This window comes from Sander lucioperca, chromosome 15 (genome assembly GCF_008315115.2).
Source record: "Sander lucioperca isolate FBNREF2018 chromosome 15, SLUC_FBN_1.2, whole genome shotgun sequence".
Taxonomy (NCBI): Eukaryota; Metazoa; Chordata; class Actinopteri; order Perciformes; family Percidae; genus Sander; species Sander lucioperca.
The window spans coordinates 26,942,274-26,963,066 of record NC_050187.1 but is presented as its reverse complement, the minus strand read 5'-3'; the positions used below and the strand labels follow the sequence as shown (position 1 = coordinate 26,963,066).

Genomic DNA, 20,793 nt, shown 5'->3' with positions numbered 1-20,793 from the left:
AAACTTGAGTAAAGATAATCAATCAAAAAGATAATAAACCTTGGCTACTAGGAACTGCGTGGGGGCGCGTGCGCAGTCATATAAGGCTTGTATCATGTGGGCGCGCCGACAGTGTTGTTGTCATTACTTAGAATTCCTCATGGAGGAGACAGAAACTATGCATTATAGCTTTAAGAATATGTTGTTTTGTTAAATTTCTTGCAAGAGTAGAAACCATAGACTGTTAATATTAATGGACAAAGCATCCGGTTCGGCGAAGTACTGCAAATGCGAAAGTGCCTTAAACTTGCATTCTATCTGAATTCCAGCAGGGGGCGACACGTGCGGTTGCAAAAGGAGGTCGGTTTCTGTAGAAGTCTATGAGAAAGTGACCCACTTCTCACTTGATTATTACCTCAGTAAACATTTTCATAATGAGTTTATGGTCTCAATCGCTAGTTTTAAGTGTTCTGCAATATAGAATGATGTTAATTTTTTGAATTATGGTCTTGTTGATTTTAAAATCGACGATAAAGGTGTTTTAGGGCGTGGCTATGATGTGATTGACAGTCCGCGGCCTGTCTTATATGTAATATAACTATGGGACAAAGATATATTTAAAACCTAGCGAAGCTAAATCTTACCTCGAATTATGTAGGCTAGCTTTCAGCAGCAGTTGCATCCAGATTGCCAGTGAAAGTGTGTAACGTAGAGTGTAAGCAGCGTTGCCAACTCTCAGCTAACGTTACAGTCAGATAGCGCCCAACAGTCTATGATTCCTCCCTCTCGTCTAAAATCGTCACATCCGCAACCAAGATGGCTGCACCCGTAACGGCAAACTCGACGGCTCATAGCAGATCTCCACAAATCAATGGGTGACGTCACACATGCTCTGTCTATTAATATTTACAGTCAGTGGTAGAAACCACATAACTAAGACACAAATCTTTAATAATATCAGGTTAATATCAGGTAGTAACAACTGAAACTGCGTCCACATCACTGACTGCAACCGTGAAACTGTGTACCCGGGGTCGTTTATGTGAACAATTTTGGAGAAGGCACCAAAACTGTTCACATAAAAGAATAAAATGAACTACATATTTTATTGACTAGTTTCTGGACCTGTGTTTATTGTGCCAGTAATAAGCATGCCAGTAAGCACTATATTAATAGGATCACATGGAAACAGTTGGTGCTGCCAGATTTGAAAACCGTGGGACATTTGTTGTGTTGTGGGAGAAGGCGTTTGTCACAGCCAGAACTGCAGCTATTACTGATTTAGACCCTCAGGTCCTTAAGCGTAAGCTTTAGAACACTTGCCAATACAAATATTGAACAGCGTGTGTGACGATTTGTTTTAGGTTTATTTTTAGGATGCTAGATGAAATGAAGTCTTGTCTTTGTAACAGGAAGGAAAACAGAACTAAAATCTTCTGTAGTCAAGATCCAATTCGAGAAAACTCTATTGTCTATCTATTGTCTCTTTTTGTCTACACGTAAATAGTTTATATGCAGTTGGTTTTATCCTATGTATGGCTAAATATTACAACAATTTCAGTAAATGACAATTAGCTATGCAGTGAGCAAACAAGCCTTTGTTGTATTTACTGGAAGCAACAGTGAAAATGAAAACAGTATTGGACAGCAAATGCATTGACAGAAAACAATGATATTTCTCAAATAAGAGCTAGACCCAATGAATTAGTACTGCCAGTGAAAAGTTAACATTAGGTTATCATTGAAAGCACAACACAGTAATCAATAAACATACAGTATACATAGTCCACAAGAGTAAACAGAGTAAAATATCGTAAGTACCGTAACAGTAAGATTTCATTATTTCATTGTTATATAACGACACATTAGCCCCATACAGCTAGGCTAGCTTGGTTAGCAGTAAACTAAAAAAATGAAGTAACAAATTGAAAACAAAACCATCACAAAACCTCTATAATGACTAGAATGCAGATAATACTCCAACAAGGACATTTGGAAAGCAGATAAGAGATGTTTGTCAATATATACACTGTAACAGATTTGACTAAAAGCTGGTTGTAACCATGTAAAAAAGTAAAAGAAATACATGTATTATTTAAGCGTAGTTTACTGTATCAATTATTTATTTTTAAAGATTTTAGGTGAAAATGTATCTGTAGATCTGCAGTGATTGAGTATGGGCCTCCCTCTTTCCCCAGAGGATGAATGGTAATCATTTTGTGATCCCTTAACTTTCCATGTAGCAGCATCATCAGGTCAAAATCTTAAATTGTTTAATACTTTGATTCATGACCAAATAGTTGCAGAACTAATGGTGTCACCCTCAGCTGTAGATATTGATGTTATCATTTAGCTCAAAGCCTAACTTACAAACCGTGCTACAGTGTCGGTTCATCTCTATATTCTTTAAATATACCTCTATACCTTTAATCATTTGGTCTTTTTTTAGCCCATGAGCCTGATTATGAGGCCATTAAACATTCACTGTATGGATGGGTTAAGGTTAGGGATGTTTGATGTTTTTGAAGATGACTCAAACATAAAATGTATGCTCATCTCCCCAGAGTGTTTAAGTCTAATATCTGAGCATCGTTTGCTGCAGATGTGTGTGTGGATCAAAGATGTTATTTCCATCTCAACTGCTCTTACTGTGTTCTGTGTCTCCTCAATTATGCATGTTTGTTTTTTGTCCATTGCTAGATCCTGTAAACATACAGTGACAAACCTGTGGGAATTTTTCATGCATGGCAAGAAAGTCACTTGAGGAATTGTTTTGTCTTTGAAGCAAGTCACATTTCGAGGGAGAGAGAGAGAGAGAGAGAGAGAGAGAGAGAGAGAGAGAGAGAGAGAGAGAGAGAGAGAGAGAGAGAGAGAGAGAGAGAGATTCAGTGATATTACATCAAGCACTGGTCTGAAAAGTCTCTGCAGCATCAGGATGTAGTCTCATTAAATTTAGCCTTCCTTTTTTTTATTATTTCACAACAAACTCGGGAGTTATATTTAGATCATGCTGGAACAAGCTGTTACTGAGGGTGGCAGTAACAAGCAAAGTGAGATGAATGTCTCTGCAGCGTGGTTAAATGTGTGCATGGTTGCTTGACCATTTGTTTTTGAGCGGTACTTTGCATTCGGCCAATTAGACATCAGGCTACATTTATCTTTTTTATGCTTAAGGATACATTTCAATGAGTTTTAATCTACTTCTGCTCTATATTTAATACAGCCTAATTCTGCAGTGTAGGTCTCTAGAGATCTCTAAATAGCCCTCAGTAGCTGCTCTGCACAGTTTAGGCGTCTACTCCTGATAAATGGCATATTGTTTTGTTTTTAGAAAATATACAGTTAAATTTAGGAGGAAAACATGAATAAGAAGTAAAAAGGTGTTGTCAAAGAAATGGGAGAACAGAACAAAGTACCACAATGTAACCAGGGAATACTTGGGAACTAACACATTAAGACATTCACACATTTGAGCCTTCCTCGGAACACTCTAAGTGCAAGAACCAGCATGCTTGTCCAATGTGCCGCTGTCTATTAAATATTCAAATTGTTGTTTTCCTTTGTGTCTTCCAGCTTCATGTACGGGGAGCTCACGGACAAGGACACAACGGAAAAAGTGCGACTAACATTCGAGAATTATGAGATAAACTCGTTTGAAATACTGATGTACAAGAAGAACAGTAAGTAGCAGTGCCATATTATGTGAGGAAAAGAGAAAAATGGGAAGTTTTCCACTCTCTTGTCATGCAAATGTATTCAGAGCTCCTGTAACATACAGTGGAGTTCAAAGGCAGCCCAGAACATTTCTGCTTCTGTAAAAATGTGCTAATTGGTAGAGAGCCAGAGCAAAAGAAACCTTCCCCAGAAAAAGGTAGCGATGTTTGTTTCCTTTCTGAAAGCCCAGAACTTAACAGTTTACACTATGCAATCAAGATTTCTGCTCTATGTGCACTCATTGTCATTTATTCTAAAAATAAGTAGATGATGCAGCTAAATATATGTGTGTTGTTCTTTTTATACTTTCAGGGACGCCTGTTTGGTTTTTTGTGAAGATTGCTCCCATTCGAAATGAACAAGAGAAAGTGGTCCTGTTTCTTTGCACGTTTAGTGACATCACAGCCTTTAAACAGCCAATTGAAGATGATTCTTCAAAAGGTTAGAGTCAACCAATTTCATTTATTTCCTTCTATTAAAAGGATGTCTCTCTGAAGCTGCCAATAAAAGTTAATTGTACTCCGGAGTGATTAAAATAGGAAAAATGCAGATACTTCATACTTCAAATGGCCCAAAAAAAACCGTTAAAATGTTTTTCAATTTGCGCGGCAGACACGCGCAATCTAAAACTTTTCAGAGATTATCAAGTGAGAGAGGCAGAGGTAACATTAGTCTACCAGCGATCATGATCAGACCCTGTGCATGGTGCATCTGCTCTGGCAAACACCCACTCTGTCAAATAAGATGAAGACAGACAAAATAGAACAAACATTAGTGCGACTAGTGACCAAAATAGGATGTGTAATTAGAATAAAATTGAGATTGTAGTTCTGCATCAACAGGCAGCGCTCCGCTGGGAAGGCTGTTGCATCAGTGAGGACTTTAGCTTTAGTCCTCTATCTTCCATGGGACATGGCCTGCAGGCAACAATACCAAGCATGGGTTTGCGCTGTCTGAGTAGAGAGTGGAGACTGTAGGAAAAGAATCCTATGAAGACAAAAAATGCAGTAGCCTACAAAAGCTTAGGACTGTCCTCACCAGAAACATAACATTAGCCTTTTGTTCAAATGACATTTGTACAGCGTCCAGTTAACCAATGCTCACACTCTCTCTTTAACCTCAACCAAGCAGTGTAAACCTACAACAGCAGACTTTTTAGCCACTTTGGGGCAGCAGAAACAAATTGTAAACACATCATTATAGACATATTATCACCTCTTTAATGAATAAATGAATGAATTAAATATGTATTACTCACGATTAATATATATATATATATATATATATATATATATATATATATATATAAAATGTATAAAAGAATAGCAAAAAATGTCAACATAACACACCCTTTCAAAAAGGGATATAGTAGAAGCCATCATCTTATCAGGTCCTACCCCGAGTCTTCACCACAAACAAAATTACAGTCCAACAAGATAAATTAAACAGACCATTTTAAACAATACATACATACTACTAATTTACATCTACTTTATCAAACTATTAAGAAAAAGAACAAGAACAAAAATCAAGCACCATTAACATCTGTGAGGTTTACACTCCTTTCGTTACAATTTATAATGTATGCTTTTTTTTTTTTTTTTACAAAGCTTTATAGATTGGAGTCCTTAGCAATTGTTCAATACTTTAAAAAAGTATTTTCAGACCTTATTCTGTGAGTCTTTTCCTTTTCACAACTCTCTCAAGCTCTGAAAACATGCTGTAGCCCCAGGAAATATACAGTACCAGAAAACATCTTGAAAAACATCACGTTAAAGATTGTGCGTACTGTATGTGTTTATAATCCTCAGGCTGGGGAAAGTTTGCCCGACTGACTCGAGCTCTAACAAGCAGTAGAGGAGTCTTACAACAGCTGCAGCCCACAGTTCACAAAGGAGAGAATGTCCACAAGCACTCCCGCTTAGCTGAGGTACGAAGGATACACGTGATTTTGATTTCTGATTTGATTCAGTAAAACTCAGTTCTGTATACTAGGGAACAAACTATAGACACTGAGAAATTGTAAGTCATTTAGATCAGGTCAACTTTTAAGACTTGCATTTGAGCTATAGTTACAGTCAGGCCGCCATAATTTAAACTCCAAGCTACATTATTTTTGGCCTTCTGCTGTGCATATACATTCATCTGTCTGCTGAGTTTTCCTGACTTGCTGTTTTTCGTCAGGTACTGCAGCTAGGCTCAGATATCCTACCTCAATATAAACAGGAGACCCCCAAAACCCCTCCCCACATCATCCTGCACTACTGTCTCTTCAAGACCACATGGGACTGGGTCATCCTCATCCTCACCTTCTACACAGCCATCATGGTGCCCTACAACGTCTCTTTCAAGACGAAGCAGAACAACGTAACGTGGCTGGTGGTGGACAGCATTGTGGACGTCATCTTCCTGGTGGACATCGTTTTGAACTTCCACACCACGTTCGTCGGACCCGCCGGCGAGGTCATCTCAGACCCCAAGCTGATCCGTATGAACTACCTGAAGACCTGGTTTGTTATCGACCTGCTGTCCTGCCTGCCGTACGACGTCATCAACGCCTTCGAGAATGTAGATGAGGTGAGTGCGGTGGTTCTGTGTTTGTGCTGAAGCAATTAGTCGATCGAAAGGAATCAGAATCAGCAACTATTTTGATAATCTGTTATTCCTTTTCGTCATCTTTCAAGACTTCATGCCAAACGTCTGCTAGTTCCAGCTTTTCAGATGTGGGGATGTGCTGCTTTTCTCTCTCTTAGGTGGTTGTACACCAAATATTTTCGGGTTTTGGACTGTTAGTGGGACATAACAAGCAATTAGAATATATCACGTTCAGCAACTATTTCGATAATTGATTAGTTGTTTAAGCCATTTGTTAAGAAAAAAAGGCCAAACATGACATAACATGACTATGACATTTTACTTTATACTAGCAATAGCGGACGTTTTAGAGACAAAGCCAGAAACAGACCAAACAAAAGAATGAAGATAAGGTCAAAATCAAATAGTGGCTGCTTTTTACAATTACAATAAATAAAAAAATAGAGGTATCTTAATGCTAACAAATTGTTAGCGTTGTGCACATGTGCTCTGTCTGTCTTTTTGCCAATAAATTGAGACAGCATTAAAAATACTAGAGATGATCCTTTCTAAGGTAATTAACAAGTTATTAGGTTTCCACACAGGCACATTAATAATGACATGGCAGTGGTGATCAGATCCTGTTCACTGGTTGTTGTTAAGTATAGCGGCAGTGAAAAAACGAGGTGGGAATGAGCAACATAATACAGCGATAGGCTTGTTTGTGAATCTATAAATGTTGGACCAAAATAAGTAGTGTTTGCTGCAGAGCTATCACAGGATCTTGAGATAATTGGCACATTTTAATTGGGGAAGAAGGGTTCCATTATTAAACCGAGCCACTCTTCAGCACTCTGCTGTGTCACATTAACACTTAATGACAGCTGACAAAGGGACTGAATCATACTGTAAACTAAGGCATGTTGTGTTACCAAACAAGCATTTTGAGTTAGTCACTTTCAACTCTATCAGTATCTACTCATACGTTAATAAATGTAACTGTATGAGGGTATTTTAAGGTTTACTGAAACTCAGTTTTCTTGTACAAAGGGGAAAGAAAAACAGGTTGTTTATTTGTTGTTCAGGTATGACATAACCATGTCTACCTAAATGTGTTTCATTAAGGGAGAAGAATAACTTTACAGAATGCTTACATCATGTTAAAATATTGTATGTTGGCAGATAAAATCTATTTACAAAACATCCATCTCTAGCTGCGTCTGATTGAAAATATATTTTAGGGTGCAACCACAGCTTCTGAGTCAGGTCCAAATGTTCACACACAAATTGATTAAATGGAGCCTCAGGGTCCTGCACTTGCCAGTTTTCATTCTAATAATGCATCATTGTATGTTTGTGTGTGCTTAAATGTGTCATGTCTCATGTTGTGTGTGTGTGTTATTGCCACTCTGAAATGCTGTGAAAGCATTAAACGACGTGGCGCGTCACACAGCGAGCAGCACACTGCATGTCGGCTCTCAGGGGCTGTCGGCTAGCTCACACAGTACAAGATAATATGAAATACTGTGGTAAAGCTTTAGAAAAAGAGGCTTGTTGGTTGGCCGAGAGTTGTATTTGCAGGTCCAGCATTTTGGCCTCTAGTCTTTCAATGCTTCAGCATCCTAAACGCTGACAAGTTCAAGTGGCTGGAGCAGAAGTGGTCAGGGGTCAGCAGGAGGGGAAAAACAACAAGCTCTTGTGAATTTAAAAGATGAGGCTGGTCTTATTTGATCTTTTTAGTTTTATCAAGAAAAAAAAAAAAGAAAAAAAGGGATTGTCTGTATAGCTTGTGTTTACAATAATAAAGTTTTAATAAACTGATATAGCACCTTTTACAGACTAAGTGCTTCACATGATAAACATTTGTAAAAAAAAATACAGTAGGATCCAACAGAAAATAAGCAAGGAAAAAAATAATTGAACGACCAATGAAAATCATTTAAAAGATTAAAACCTAAAACCCAAAGTTACAAACATGAGTCAAAACCGAATTTAAACAAGTGCATCTTCAGCTGCTTTTTAAAAGCACAATTGGAAGGGGGTTCCACAGGTTTGGAGTCACCGCTTCAAAGGAACGGTCACCTTTAGTTTTTAAGCGAGTGCGCAGGACCACCAGTAATCCCTGGTTAGAAGACCTGAGGGACCTGTTAGTAGTGTACGGATGGAGCAGGTCAGAGATATAAACAGGTGCCTGTCCATGCAAAGCTTTATAAGTCAGAACAAGAACTTTAAATTGGATCCTGAACTTGATCGGAAGTCATTGTAACAAGGATAAAACAGGAGTGATGTGTGACATCCTGCTGGACCTGGTCAACAGCCTTGTGTCAGAGTTCTGGACCAATTGTAGATGGTCCTAGGACGACTTGCTGAGACAAGTGAAAACTGAGTTGCATGATATAAAACCATGAATGATCATCTCAAGCTCAGAATGCGGAACAACAGCAATGTTTGGCAATGTTTCTTAATTGAAAGAAACATTGCCAATTTGCGGGTCAGTGATTTAATATGTTGATCAAAATGTCATCAATGGTTTCCAGAAATTGAAATTGCAGCCATGGCATTGTTCAGAATAAAAATGTGGTAATTGTAATGAAATAACATGTCACCCAGTCCAACAGTATGGCTCTTAAATGCATTATGTCACAGAATATTAAGCTATATCAGGCTTTGACTACATAATAGATTTTTTGGGGTTTGGTCTTTTTATTTATTTTTTTTATAAAAGTTGGCAAAAATAAAAGATTAATCATCAGCTTTATCCTGTAAGATATGTTTTCTTATTGTCAACAAATCCCATGAAAAGAGATTATTTAGACATTGTTCTGTCAGGCAGTGGCTTTTGTCCACTGAAACAAGTCATTTATGTAATTAGTTGAGAAATGATTTATCAGTTATTAAAGTTGCAGTCATTAAAGTCATTTATCGAACATCCAACGGTTCACAAAGCTTTTCAAATGTGAGAATTTGACGCTTTTCTCAGTTTTATATAATTGTACATTGATTATTTTGGGACTGAAACAAGCATTTTGTCAGCGTCACCTTGGACTCTGGGACTTTTAATAGACTTAACGGCAATCAATTAAAAAAAGAATTCACAACAGTGAAACTGATTGTTAGTTCCAGCCCTACACTTTACAGTACAGCTTCATACAAGTGAGGTTCAAGTGTACATTTAGCCTACGGTAAGATTATGGACACAGTGGTGGTAAACTAACATGAAAGATGACTATCCACTTCCAGGATCATCTTCCAGTGTGTCTCTGCAACAACTCAGTGACTCCAATTTGCTCCAAATTGCTTTGAGGCAATCCATGGCAAGGGTAAATGAGAGCGGGTAAACAATCGCCCGTGCTATTAAACCGGGAGCCGAAACATCTTGCTGCTGCCACAGACCCTAACGACTGACATGAATAACTTTGATGGCTGTTTTCCCCAAAAGGTTTCCAAGTAGGGAGGGGAAGATCATTAACAAGGAGCGGCTGTCAAAGTTGTTCTTGGCAATCTTAAAGCGCTCCGCACGTCACATTGAGACATGTAATTTGAGTTACTAATGACTGATAACCCAAAAACACTAATGATTCACTTTATTTTGCTACAAAAGCTGACAAAGTTAACAGAGTTTTTAGTGCATGCTTTGGTCATACTGCACACACTTTACAAACACAAATGAGGTTTTATGTTTCTTTTTATTTGAAGCCTTTATTGAATATTGATTTTGTCATGTGTTTATTCATCGCTTACTACTGATCAAGTGTCTTCTCTCTTACTTGTGCTTCGTTTTTGTTTTCTTCTTTTTCATCCGTTCTGTTTGCATGGCCTCCCCTCCCCTCCTGCCTGTATTCATGCATGGGACGTGATGGGAAGAATTGGAACCACCGAGCTGTCACTCAAGTAGGCTTCAGTTTGATTAGAATATGATTATGAACAGTTTTGTGTTGTACACATGCACCCTTGACGAACACGTTCCATATTCAAGATTCCTTTATTTGTCGTTGTGTTTGACACATCCACTAGTCAGTAAATAAATCAGTGCAAGACCTGATGGATAAACTCTCCAAGCTTTAACAGCAATAGTCACACACTCTCCACATTGTGACATTTATTCTTGCACCAACATTTCAGCTGTGGTGCTCGATGAGCGTACGACAGCAGAAGCATCAATGCATGAAATAAATGTCACAGAAAGCAAGTTAAGATTTGTGATGCTTTTTTTTTTTTCTCCTGTTAAAGTTTTTAATTGCCAGGAGGTAACGTCTATCAGATTATGTTCTGCAATACAATTTGAAAAGGAACAACAGCATCATTAAAGCTGCATGATAGCTGATTCAGTCGTAACGTCAGCAGTAACAAACATGTCAATTGTGACAAATTGACTGTAGCAACAAGACGGTTACAATTTCCAAATAAAAGTCATCCTGGCAATGAAAATATGCTTTAATAGAGGAAGTTTTGAACATAGTGTTTTGTGCATTATAAAAACCACCTCTTTCTTTTAGCCACCCTGACAGCATCTTTTCTTGAGTTTCCTAATTGGCTAACTTGGCCACATTGGGTATTAGAAGCTGACATGTATGACTTTTCATTATGATGTTTACCATTATTGGACATTGTAGAACTCGTTGGCTTACAAAACATAAACATTCTTGCACACCAGAAAGTTTATAATTTTACATATATAACTTTTGAGAGGCTTGTTTGGCCCTGTCATTCACATTAGGCATGTGGACACTAGAGTCTCATCTTGCCCTCTGCAAGAAAGCAAATAAGCATATTTTTCCAAAATGATTTACTATTCCTTTTAATGAAATATTTTTATATCTATTGAGTGATTCACTTTTCTCCCAACTTGTGTTTGCAGAGTTTGCAGCAGAACTCAAAAACACGATTGCACTGATGATTGAATTGTGTTGGAGCTCAGGTCTGTAAAGTGAATTTAAAGAAGCTGAGGTGTCTGGCAGGCAGCTAGATCAGATCAAGTGACAGCGAGCACTGCAGTTGTACTCGTATTGCAGACCACAGCATATTAGCAGATCAATTCCCCTCCCATTCGCGCATACACACACACACACACACACACTGAATACCAGCAGCAAACTGATGGGACTGCAATTGTCTGTTTGAGTGGGTGTCAGTTAAGCTGAGTCAACGTTTAGCTGCTTGCCAGGCAGGCGGCAGGAACCGCTAAAAGTTGTAAAATGTCATCACATTGCACAGGAATGTTTTAAAAATCAACTCAGCATATGTTAACTCTTTGAATCTTGTGTTTTTCCTCGTCTTGTTTGTATATTCTGTGTTTGCTGTTATCTTCATATGACATTTACTGTAGGTTCATAGACTTTCATAGTGAGTCTTTAAAATGCTTTCAAGTGTTTTGATGTGTGTTTTGTTTAGTTTATCTGATGTAGAAGTGAGACCCTGAGCAAACACAGGAGTACATCACTTCATCATACTTTATGTCCACAGTGGGTTTCATTGCTTCTTTTGTATGATAGAAAAGCTCATTTGGAGTGAATTAACAGTTGTCACCTTATACTGAGGTTTGCTAAATCTGACATTTTTTTAGTTTAAATCCAATACAAATAAATAAACGGCAAAAAACAAATACTGCATATCATATGTGTGTATAAGTTCTAGCCCAGTATTTCTTTACACAAAGCTATCCAAGTTTGGACAGTGGTGGCCTAAAGGTTTAGCCTGGTTGACACCAGACCCTTCTCAGTTGTAACTGAGAGTGGGTCTGGGAAAGCTTCATTCACAGCCCATTTCCAAAGGGGCGTCACCAACGGACGCCGCTCAAATGCCTCTGGGCGCAATTGGATAGTCCTTCAACCAATCAGACTAACGATCCGGGTGACGTAGCGGCAACAGCGGCATCAACGGGTTGCTGTGCTTCGGTGGCCGTTATGTTGAATGTAAACAAAAAGCTGCTTGCCGTCACTGCACTATCGTCATCATGTAAAGCCCGCCTCAACGGTTGTGATTGGTGCCTCGATTTGGAAAAATTGGAAATGGGCTTGAATGGGCTCTTGGCCAGACTGACTTGCAGAGCAAATTTGCCGTAAGTTCGTCAGGGTTTTCCCAGGCTACTACAGGTTAGAGAAGCGAGCTTGTGACTGGGAGGTCGTCGGTTCAATTCCCAGGCCAGAATATATATATATATATATATATATATATATATATATATATATATATATATATATATATATAACACACACACACACACACACACACACACACACACACACACACACACACACACACACACAGTGCCTTGCGAAAGTATTCGGCCCCCTTGAACTTTTCGACCTTTTGCCACATTTCAGGCTTCAAACATAAAGATATAAAAATGTAATTTTTTGTGAAGAATCAACAACAAGTGGGACACAACCATGAAGTGGAACGAAATTTATTGGCTATTTCAAACTTTTTTAACAAATAAAAAACTGAAAAATTGGGCGTGCAAAATTATTCAGCCCCCTTAAGTTAATACTTTGTAGCGCCACCTTTTGCTGTGATTACAGCTGTAAGTCGCTTGGGGTATGTCTCTATCAGTTTTGCACATCGAGAGACTGAAATTTTTGTCCATTCCTCCTTGCAAAACAGCTCGAGCTCAGTGAGGTTGGATGGAGAGCGTTTGTGAACAGCAGTTTTCAGTTCTTTCCACAGATTCTCGATTGGATTCAGGTCTGGACTTTGACTTGGCCATTCTATCACCTGGATATGTTTATTTGTGAACCATTCCATTGTAGATTTTGCTTTATGTTTTGGATCATTGTCTTGTTGGAAGACAAATCTCCGTCCCAGTCTCAGGTCTTTTGCAGACTCCATCAGGTTTTCTTCCAGAATGGTCCTGTATTTGGCTCCATCCATCTTCCCATCAATTTTAACCATCTTCCCTGTCCCTGCTGAAGAAAAGCAGGCCCAAACCATGATGCTGCCACCACCATGTTTGACAGTGGGGATGGTGTGTTCAGGGTGATGAGCTGTGTTGCTTTTACGCCAAACATAACGTTTTGCATTGTTGCCAAAAAGTTTGATTTTGGTTTCATCTGACCAGAGCACCTTCTTCCACGTTTGGTGTGTCTCCCAGGTGGCTTGTGGCAAACTTTAAACGACACTTTTTATGGATATCTTTAAGAAATGGCTTTCTTCTTGCCACTCTTCCATAAAGGCCAGATTTGTGCAGTATACGACTGATTGTTGTCCTATGGACAGAGTCTCCCACCTCAGCTGTAGATCTCTGCAGTTCATCCAGAGTGATCATGGGCCTCTTGGCTGCATCTCTGATCAGTCTTCTCCTTGTATGAGCTGAAAGTTTAGAGGGACGGCCGGGTCTTCGTAGATTTGCAGTGGTCTGATACTCCTTCCATTTCAATATTATCGCTTGCACAGTGCTCCTTGGGATGTTTAAAGCTTGGGAAATCGTTTTGTATCCAAATCCGGCTTTAAACTTCTCCACAACAGTATCTCGGACCTGCCTGGTGTGTTCCTTGTTCTTCATGATGCTCTCTGCGCTTTAAACGGACCTCTGAGACTATCACAGAGCAGGTGCATTTATACGGAGACTTGATTACACACAGGTGGATTCTATTTATCATCATTAGTCATTTATGTCAACATTGGATCATTCAGAGATCCTCACTGAACTTCTGGAGAGTGTTTGCTGCACTGAAAGTAAAGGGGCTGAATAATTTTGCACGCCCAATTTTTCAGTTTTTTATTTGTTAAAAAAGTTTGAAGTATCCAATAAATTTCGTTCCACTTCATGATTGTGTCCCACTTGTTGTTGATTCTTCACAAAAAATTACATTTTTATATCTTTATGTTTGAAGCCTGAAATGTGGCAAAAGGTCGAAAAGTTCAAGGGGGCCGAATACTTTCGCAAGGCACTGTATATATCTATCTATCTATCTATCTATCTATCTCTGGGTGGGGATAGTGAAAGAGCAGCGCTTGTCCCTCCCTCATTACCACCACTGAGGTGAAAAAAGTAAATTTTATCCAGCTCGCACATTATAAATCCCAACTGATGACAAATACTGTACATTAATGAACACTTTTACTTTTATAAATGTCCTTATAACTGCATACAACTACATTATAGTGTATTATAAAACTGTGTTAAATGTTAATATAGTCATGAGGGAACTTAGTCAAGTATTACTGTGAATTATTCTTGGTGTTATTAATATACTTTCTGGTGTTGGGTAACATTCTACTTTACCTTTTATTATTTTTGTCTTGTATAAATATTGCTTCTAATGTCTGCCTCTTTTTCTGTCTCTCTCTTCTTTCACTTCTGTTTTAGGGGATCAGCAGTCTGTTCAGCTCTCTTAAGGTGGTCAGGCTTCTCCGTCTGGGTCGGGTTGCCCGTAAACTGGATCACTACATCGAGTACGGGGCGGCTGTACTGGTCCTGCTGGTGTGTGTTTTTGGACTGGCCGCTCACTGGCTGGCCTGCATTTGGTATGTTCATGATATTTATTTATAATCAATTTATTATTAATTTTTACTTTGGGAAGGATACTTTCAAAACGTATTCCGTTACAGAATACATGCCCACAAATGTAATTTGTAACGTATTCCGTTACGTTACTCAATCTGAGTAACGTATTCTGAATACTTGGATTACTTCCACATTGAATTGCATTTTATAAGTGTAGGAATGCCATCACATACAGCTTACTAAACAGGCCTATTCTGGTGTGTTCTTCTGTTCCAACTGGTTGAATGTGTACCTGAACAAGCAGATAGATTGTTGTATTTGTAGTCCCGAACTGCATACTACAAAAATCTAACCGCAGTCTAAGCTACCACGAGCTAATTTTAGCTAACGTTAGCTAGCATGTCAAACGGGGCTAGTCAGTCTTTCAACGGCTCTGGAGCTAGTAAATCAGCACATAGGAGAATGTAAATTCGCACAAAATAGCAAGGTGACCAGTAAAACTACAGCAGACGACTACCCATGGCTAATTCAAAAAATAACTTACTTTAAGATGCTTCTTCAGGTTGGAGGTGGAGTAATTTGGACGCTGAAAGGAGGTTGGTTGCTGGCAAGCAGAGGCTGCACTGTACAGTTATATTTCGTTCTACCTGTTCGTTCTTTAATGTGAAATGCTGTTTGAATTTCCAAGATAGAAACGCATTCCTGCCCTGGCTCTGTTGTGCCGGTTCCGACTCCATTATGACTGATCACGCAAATAGCTAGTTTTTTCGTTTTCATATTGGGGCTTCTGGGAAATGCATGGAGTTGCCTTAATTTATTCAGAGAGTGATGGAATAAACTCGTGAAACAGAGAAGTATCGTCATGTAATCCGTTGATTTCAACAATATAACAGTATTCTAAATACCAACTATTTAAATTGTAACTGTAGCTAACGGAATACAGTTACTCATAATTTGTATTCTGAATACGTAACGCCGGTACATGTATTCCGTTACTCCCCAATACTGTGTGTGTATATATATATATATATATATATATATATATATATATATATTACAGAATATGTAGACTATGAAATTTGCATTTATACAGTAACTGTTGTCAAAAAGGGAATAAAAACAGAGGTTACTGTATTTGCATATTTACATAACACATTCTGATAGACTGCTGTCATCACTGTGATACATTAACAGCCAAGCCAATTAATATAATGAGGCCATTGATTGAGCTAATTAATGCATTAATTAGCAGTTATGTTTTGTCAACATACTTGTTTTCACGCATCAAAACTGTATGTTTTTAATACCTTAAAGCCAGAAAGATTTGTAGCAGTTTCTAGAGAATTCGTTTTTCTCTCATTAAGATGTAAATTTATGACACAGGCTTCCAAAGTCTAATCAGATCATCTACTCTTCAGGGGGCGAGTGTGGTGGAAGCATCGAGTTTCCATTACATGTTGATTTATTATGTTTATGGGAATTTCTTCACTCACACACATATACCAGCATGACAACTTAATGTCCTGCATACATAAAAACAGGGAGAATGTGTTTGATAGTTGATGAACACCAATTTTTCCTTTGCAGGTTTATGTTGTGTCGTACTTCCAACAATACAAAATAACCATTAGAAGGCATCTTAAAGTAATATATTCCTAACTACAACATCATATCCGTCTAAAAGATTTCAAACAATGTTTGATATATGCAAGATTTCATATTTGTTTATTCTCATGGTTAACAAACTAGGAGTCTGGATCCCACAAGAGGCTCTAACCAATATTATAAACATTGTTTATTTGCTCAGACAGTATAATCAAATGTCAATAATTGTTTATGTCTATTTGTTTCACACACACAATTAATTACAACTCACATTGAAGAAATATAAAATACATGTGACAGTGTGGTAGAAACCTGTAATGGCTTATATTAAAAAGCACATCCAAAGGACATACCTAAAGTAAAATGTAATGTTTATATAAAATAAGTGTAGAATTATATTTAAGAATTGAAGCTGGTGCTGCTCCAAAAATAGTCACACTCTGAGCAACAGCATTTAGTTGGGAAAAGTTAAACCATCATATAAACTAATAGTAATGAAATGCAATCTCTAAAACATCACTGATTTATTTATTTCTTGACCATTTCTGGCTCTCCAGGTTCAGCATCGGTGATTATGAGGTTATCGATGAAGACACAAACATCGTGCGCATGGACAGCTGGCTCTACATCCTGGCTGAGACGGCGGGCACACCGTACCGCTTCAACGCCAGTTTAGGCAAGTGGGAAGGCGGGCCGAACAAAGACTCTGTCTACATCACTTCCTTGTACTTCACCATGACCAGCCTGACGAGCATCGGCTTCGGCAACATCGCCCCTACGACAGACTGTGAGAAAATCTTTGCAGTGGCCATGATGATGATTGGATGTGAGTGGAGACGTTTTATCTTTCATCCAGTGTAGCAGATACATGATACATGAGACGTTAAATATGCTCTTTAAAGCCACAATCCACTGAGGTAGATGAATAAATGAATTATGAATAGAGCCAACAAAGTTCAGAAAATAGAACTTTACAGATGATTAGCTGAGCAATATTCGTAACTCTCTTTTAACCCAGAATATGCTGCTCAGGTTGGATATTATTTAGTGCCAGAACTATGGTAGCATAGGCCTGTGTTCTCATCTCTCTCTATTTACTGCTCTGTATGTTCCAACAACATACAAAACATGAACACTTTAATGTTTAAAGCACAGTTTTTGTTTACAAATGTCTGTTTTTATTCCCATTTTCACCTGCAATGATATAATAGAGAGACTGGAACTTTCATGTTTAAATTCTAAAAACTGTGTTCAATAATGACGTGTGTTGAATATATTTGTGACTTTTCATGTTTCTTTCAAGTGTGGGGAGGTGAATGTCAATGCGGCTGCATTTTGATGTGAACGTCTGTTGATAATGATGGTTGCATAGTTAATCTCTTATTCCAGTTAAAAACTTGTGACATTAATTTTGTGAATTTTAAAAATAATTGTTCACATTTTCTGGCCTCTGTGGAGATGGATTGGGTCTTTGGGATGGGTTGTTATTTTGCATTAAGAAATCAGCAGTGACTAATGTATCTATATCCGTATCTATCTATCTATCTATCTATCTATCTATCTATCTATCTAAGTCATTTTTAGTTGACTTGAGTCAACTTAACATTTGTCATATCCAAGAAATATGTAGATTGAAAGACAAAGAAAAAAACAAGCTTGCCACTGACAGTTACTTTTTTAAATCCCCCTTTATTAATTCTTTACTGGATGCAATGATGGACAATCCTAAGAACAAAATGCCAGTGGGAGTAAACAGCACAGTAGAGAAAAAATAGAAGCTTTGAGAGCTTTTTTGACTGAGTAGCGCAATCATGTTCCAGGCTGGTTAGCATGTTATCAGTTAGCCCGGCAGCTACTGTAGTTTACCAAGTGGCCCTGCAAGTGGTCCGTACGTCACCAAGCTTCTACAACTAGATATTTTTCAAATATGCACAGATGAATTTCACTGTGTCACTTCTGGTGTGACTGAGGTGTACAGCTGTGTTGATCTCCCCCATGTGTGGCACTGTTTTTGAGGCAATTTTATGTAGCCATTTTTCCTGAATGCAGGTATTTTTCTGGGTCTGACACACAGAGGTAGCATTCTCATTCTCAGAACAGATTAACAGTTTCTAGTGGAAATACTGAGTAACTATAGGCCTACTATAAGTAGTAAAACTAAAGTATATCAATAACAGTATAACACTGTATGTGACATTCATATAATGTCAAATAAAGAAAGCTGTAATGAGTTTCAAATTGTTATCTAGCCTTCACCAGTTTCTTTTTCAGTCTCATCAATACTGCTGTCAACTCCAGTCTACAGTGACATTATACAGTACAGCGGGAGCTCTGTTATTCCTGCCTACAATAGACTCATTACTTCAGTCTTCTGTGCGGAACTGTTGAGATTTTCTGGAGCGTGATGCATCACTCACAAGTTTTCAGTCGTTCTGTAATGTCTCAGAGAAGCAATCGAAACCGTGAATAAGACAGCTTCTCCTCAGAGGCTGGAGTTTAGTGGAGCATTTTCACGAATTCTGTGGCTTACTGGCAGTTTGTCTGTAGTCTGTATATGTTTTTGGTACAATGAAACATATGAGTCATAAATCTGAACAAAACAGCCATCAAATACATTAAATCTGAAAAAGGGTAAAAACATGACATTAACAGTATGAACAATGTTTATTTATGTCACTTAATGTGGTTTACCAATGCAGCAGATATGTAACAATGACTGCATTATAATTTAATTAAGATACCTGCCCCCACTAACTTACAATACATCTAATCTGATAGGAAGGAGGGATATTTCCATAGATTGCCCTTCTTTCCACATATCAATATTAAACATTTATAACGTATCTATTGCTTGTGTGGCTCACAATACAGTGTACAGCGTGGTGCCATTGTGTGTGACTTCGCATGGACAGCAACACCTTGTAGCAATAACTGACCGTCGGATCAATTTTGCACAGTGATCCCTCTGCAATCACTCCTGCACCTCTAGTGTACTTTTCTCAGTTTCAATCTCGACCATGAGATGAGGGGATGATTGCCCCCCCCCCAACTTTCTCTTTACCTTTTTGATGCTCAGGTTTATGTATACACTCTCGGGGAAACTAGCAAAACTCATCTGCAGAATTGTCTAAATGTTTCATTGTGAGATACACAACTGAATATCTAATAAACCAGACAGCCTCAGGTGGACTCAGTTGTAGATGTAATCTACTGTAGTCCATAGCTGTTCTCTATGAAATATGGATGCTCTGATACTGTTCTATTTTTACCACCAGCACTGGATCGGTGCTGGCAGTAGAAGATCACAGTGTGACGAGGGATTTTGGGGGGTGGCGTGGGGTAGGGGGGCACTATGCATATTTCCTGTTTCTATAGCAACTGTTGGCCTGGGGACTGAGTTTCTGACAACTGTTTTTTTAACTAACCTCAAACAAGCCAGGTGTTGAATGGCGAACAACGCTGCGACGAAGTTGTGTACGTCAGCAAGTACAGAGCTATGCTGGGGACAAAACGAAGCACCACTCCACAGGGACAGATTGAGTTTCCTTTGTTACGGCATTTTCTGCTTATGAGAGAAGTGAGCGTTGCCATCTGCGCTCAAGCTCGAGGAAGCAGTCATCCCAAAACTTTGGCAACTTCAAAAGGAGATGATTGTCAAATCATCTTAGATTTAATTGGCTCAGACCTTTTTGCAAAACCTTTCTTGATCTGTTAACATGCTGATTTCGATGCCTGCAAGTGTGTTACAAACAGGTGTTTAGGTGATAAAGAATATTATACCATACTGCAGGGCTTGATAGCATGGCTGTACAAGTGAGCGATGGTGATGAAAGTGGGAAAGTTGTGGTTATCCTCGCCCTTGAGGACTTTTGAGCGCTTTTTTAATTAGTTTTATTCCCTGTGCAGTTTTACAACACTTTGATTGTGTGCTGTGAAATAAACAAACAGACAAATGCATGTACAGGTTACTGTCATCATCTGAGAATAATTGAAATGTGTGGCTGGCATGTTTCTTCTCCGTCCCTTCTAGCAGGGCTAATTAGGGCAACCCATTGCCAAGAGAACACTACAGACTCTGAGCAGACATCTGATAGCTTTGATCCACACACACACGCCAGCTGTTTCAACAGTTCAACCGCCTCAAAGATGCACTGCTGTACTCTTTCTTTAATTCTTCTATCACAAGACAAGTTAAAGGAACACGCCGACTTATTGGGACTTTAGCTTATTTATCGTATCCCCCAGAGTTAGATAAGTCCATACATACCCTTCTCATCTCTGTGCGTGTCGTAACTCTGTCAGAGGCACCCACCGCTAGCCTAGCTTAGCACAGATCCTGGAGGTAACCGGCTCCATCTAGCCTACTGCTCCCAATAAGTGACAAAATAACGCCAACATTTTCCTATTTACATGTTGTGATTTGTATAGTCTCAGTGTGTACAAATAACAAGGTCACATGAGACACAGCCATCTTC

At 38.6% G+C, this 20,793-nt stretch overlaps 1 protein-coding gene across 2 annotated transcripts in view; it reads left to right on the top strand.

The window, feature by feature from the left end:
- Nucleotides 1-20,793, top strand: part of kcnh1a (potassium voltage-gated channel, subfamily H (eag-related), member 1a) — a 42,502-nt gene that overhangs the window by 9,718 nt on the left and 11,991 nt on the right. For both annotated transcript variants that reach the window (XM_031315972.2, XM_031315971.2), the window contains 6 exons: nt 3,553-3,659; nt 4,006-4,134; nt 5,505-5,623; nt 5,878-6,270; nt 14,576-14,733; nt 16,876-17,144. In XM_031315972.2, coding sequence (XP_031171832.1) covers nt 3,553-3,659; nt 4,006-4,134; nt 5,505-5,623; nt 5,878-6,270; nt 14,576-14,733; nt 16,876-17,144 — 1,175 coding nt within the window. The remainder of the gene's footprint in view (nt 1-3,552; nt 3,660-4,005; nt 4,135-5,504; nt 5,624-5,877; nt 6,271-14,575; nt 14,734-16,875; nt 17,145-20,793) is intronic.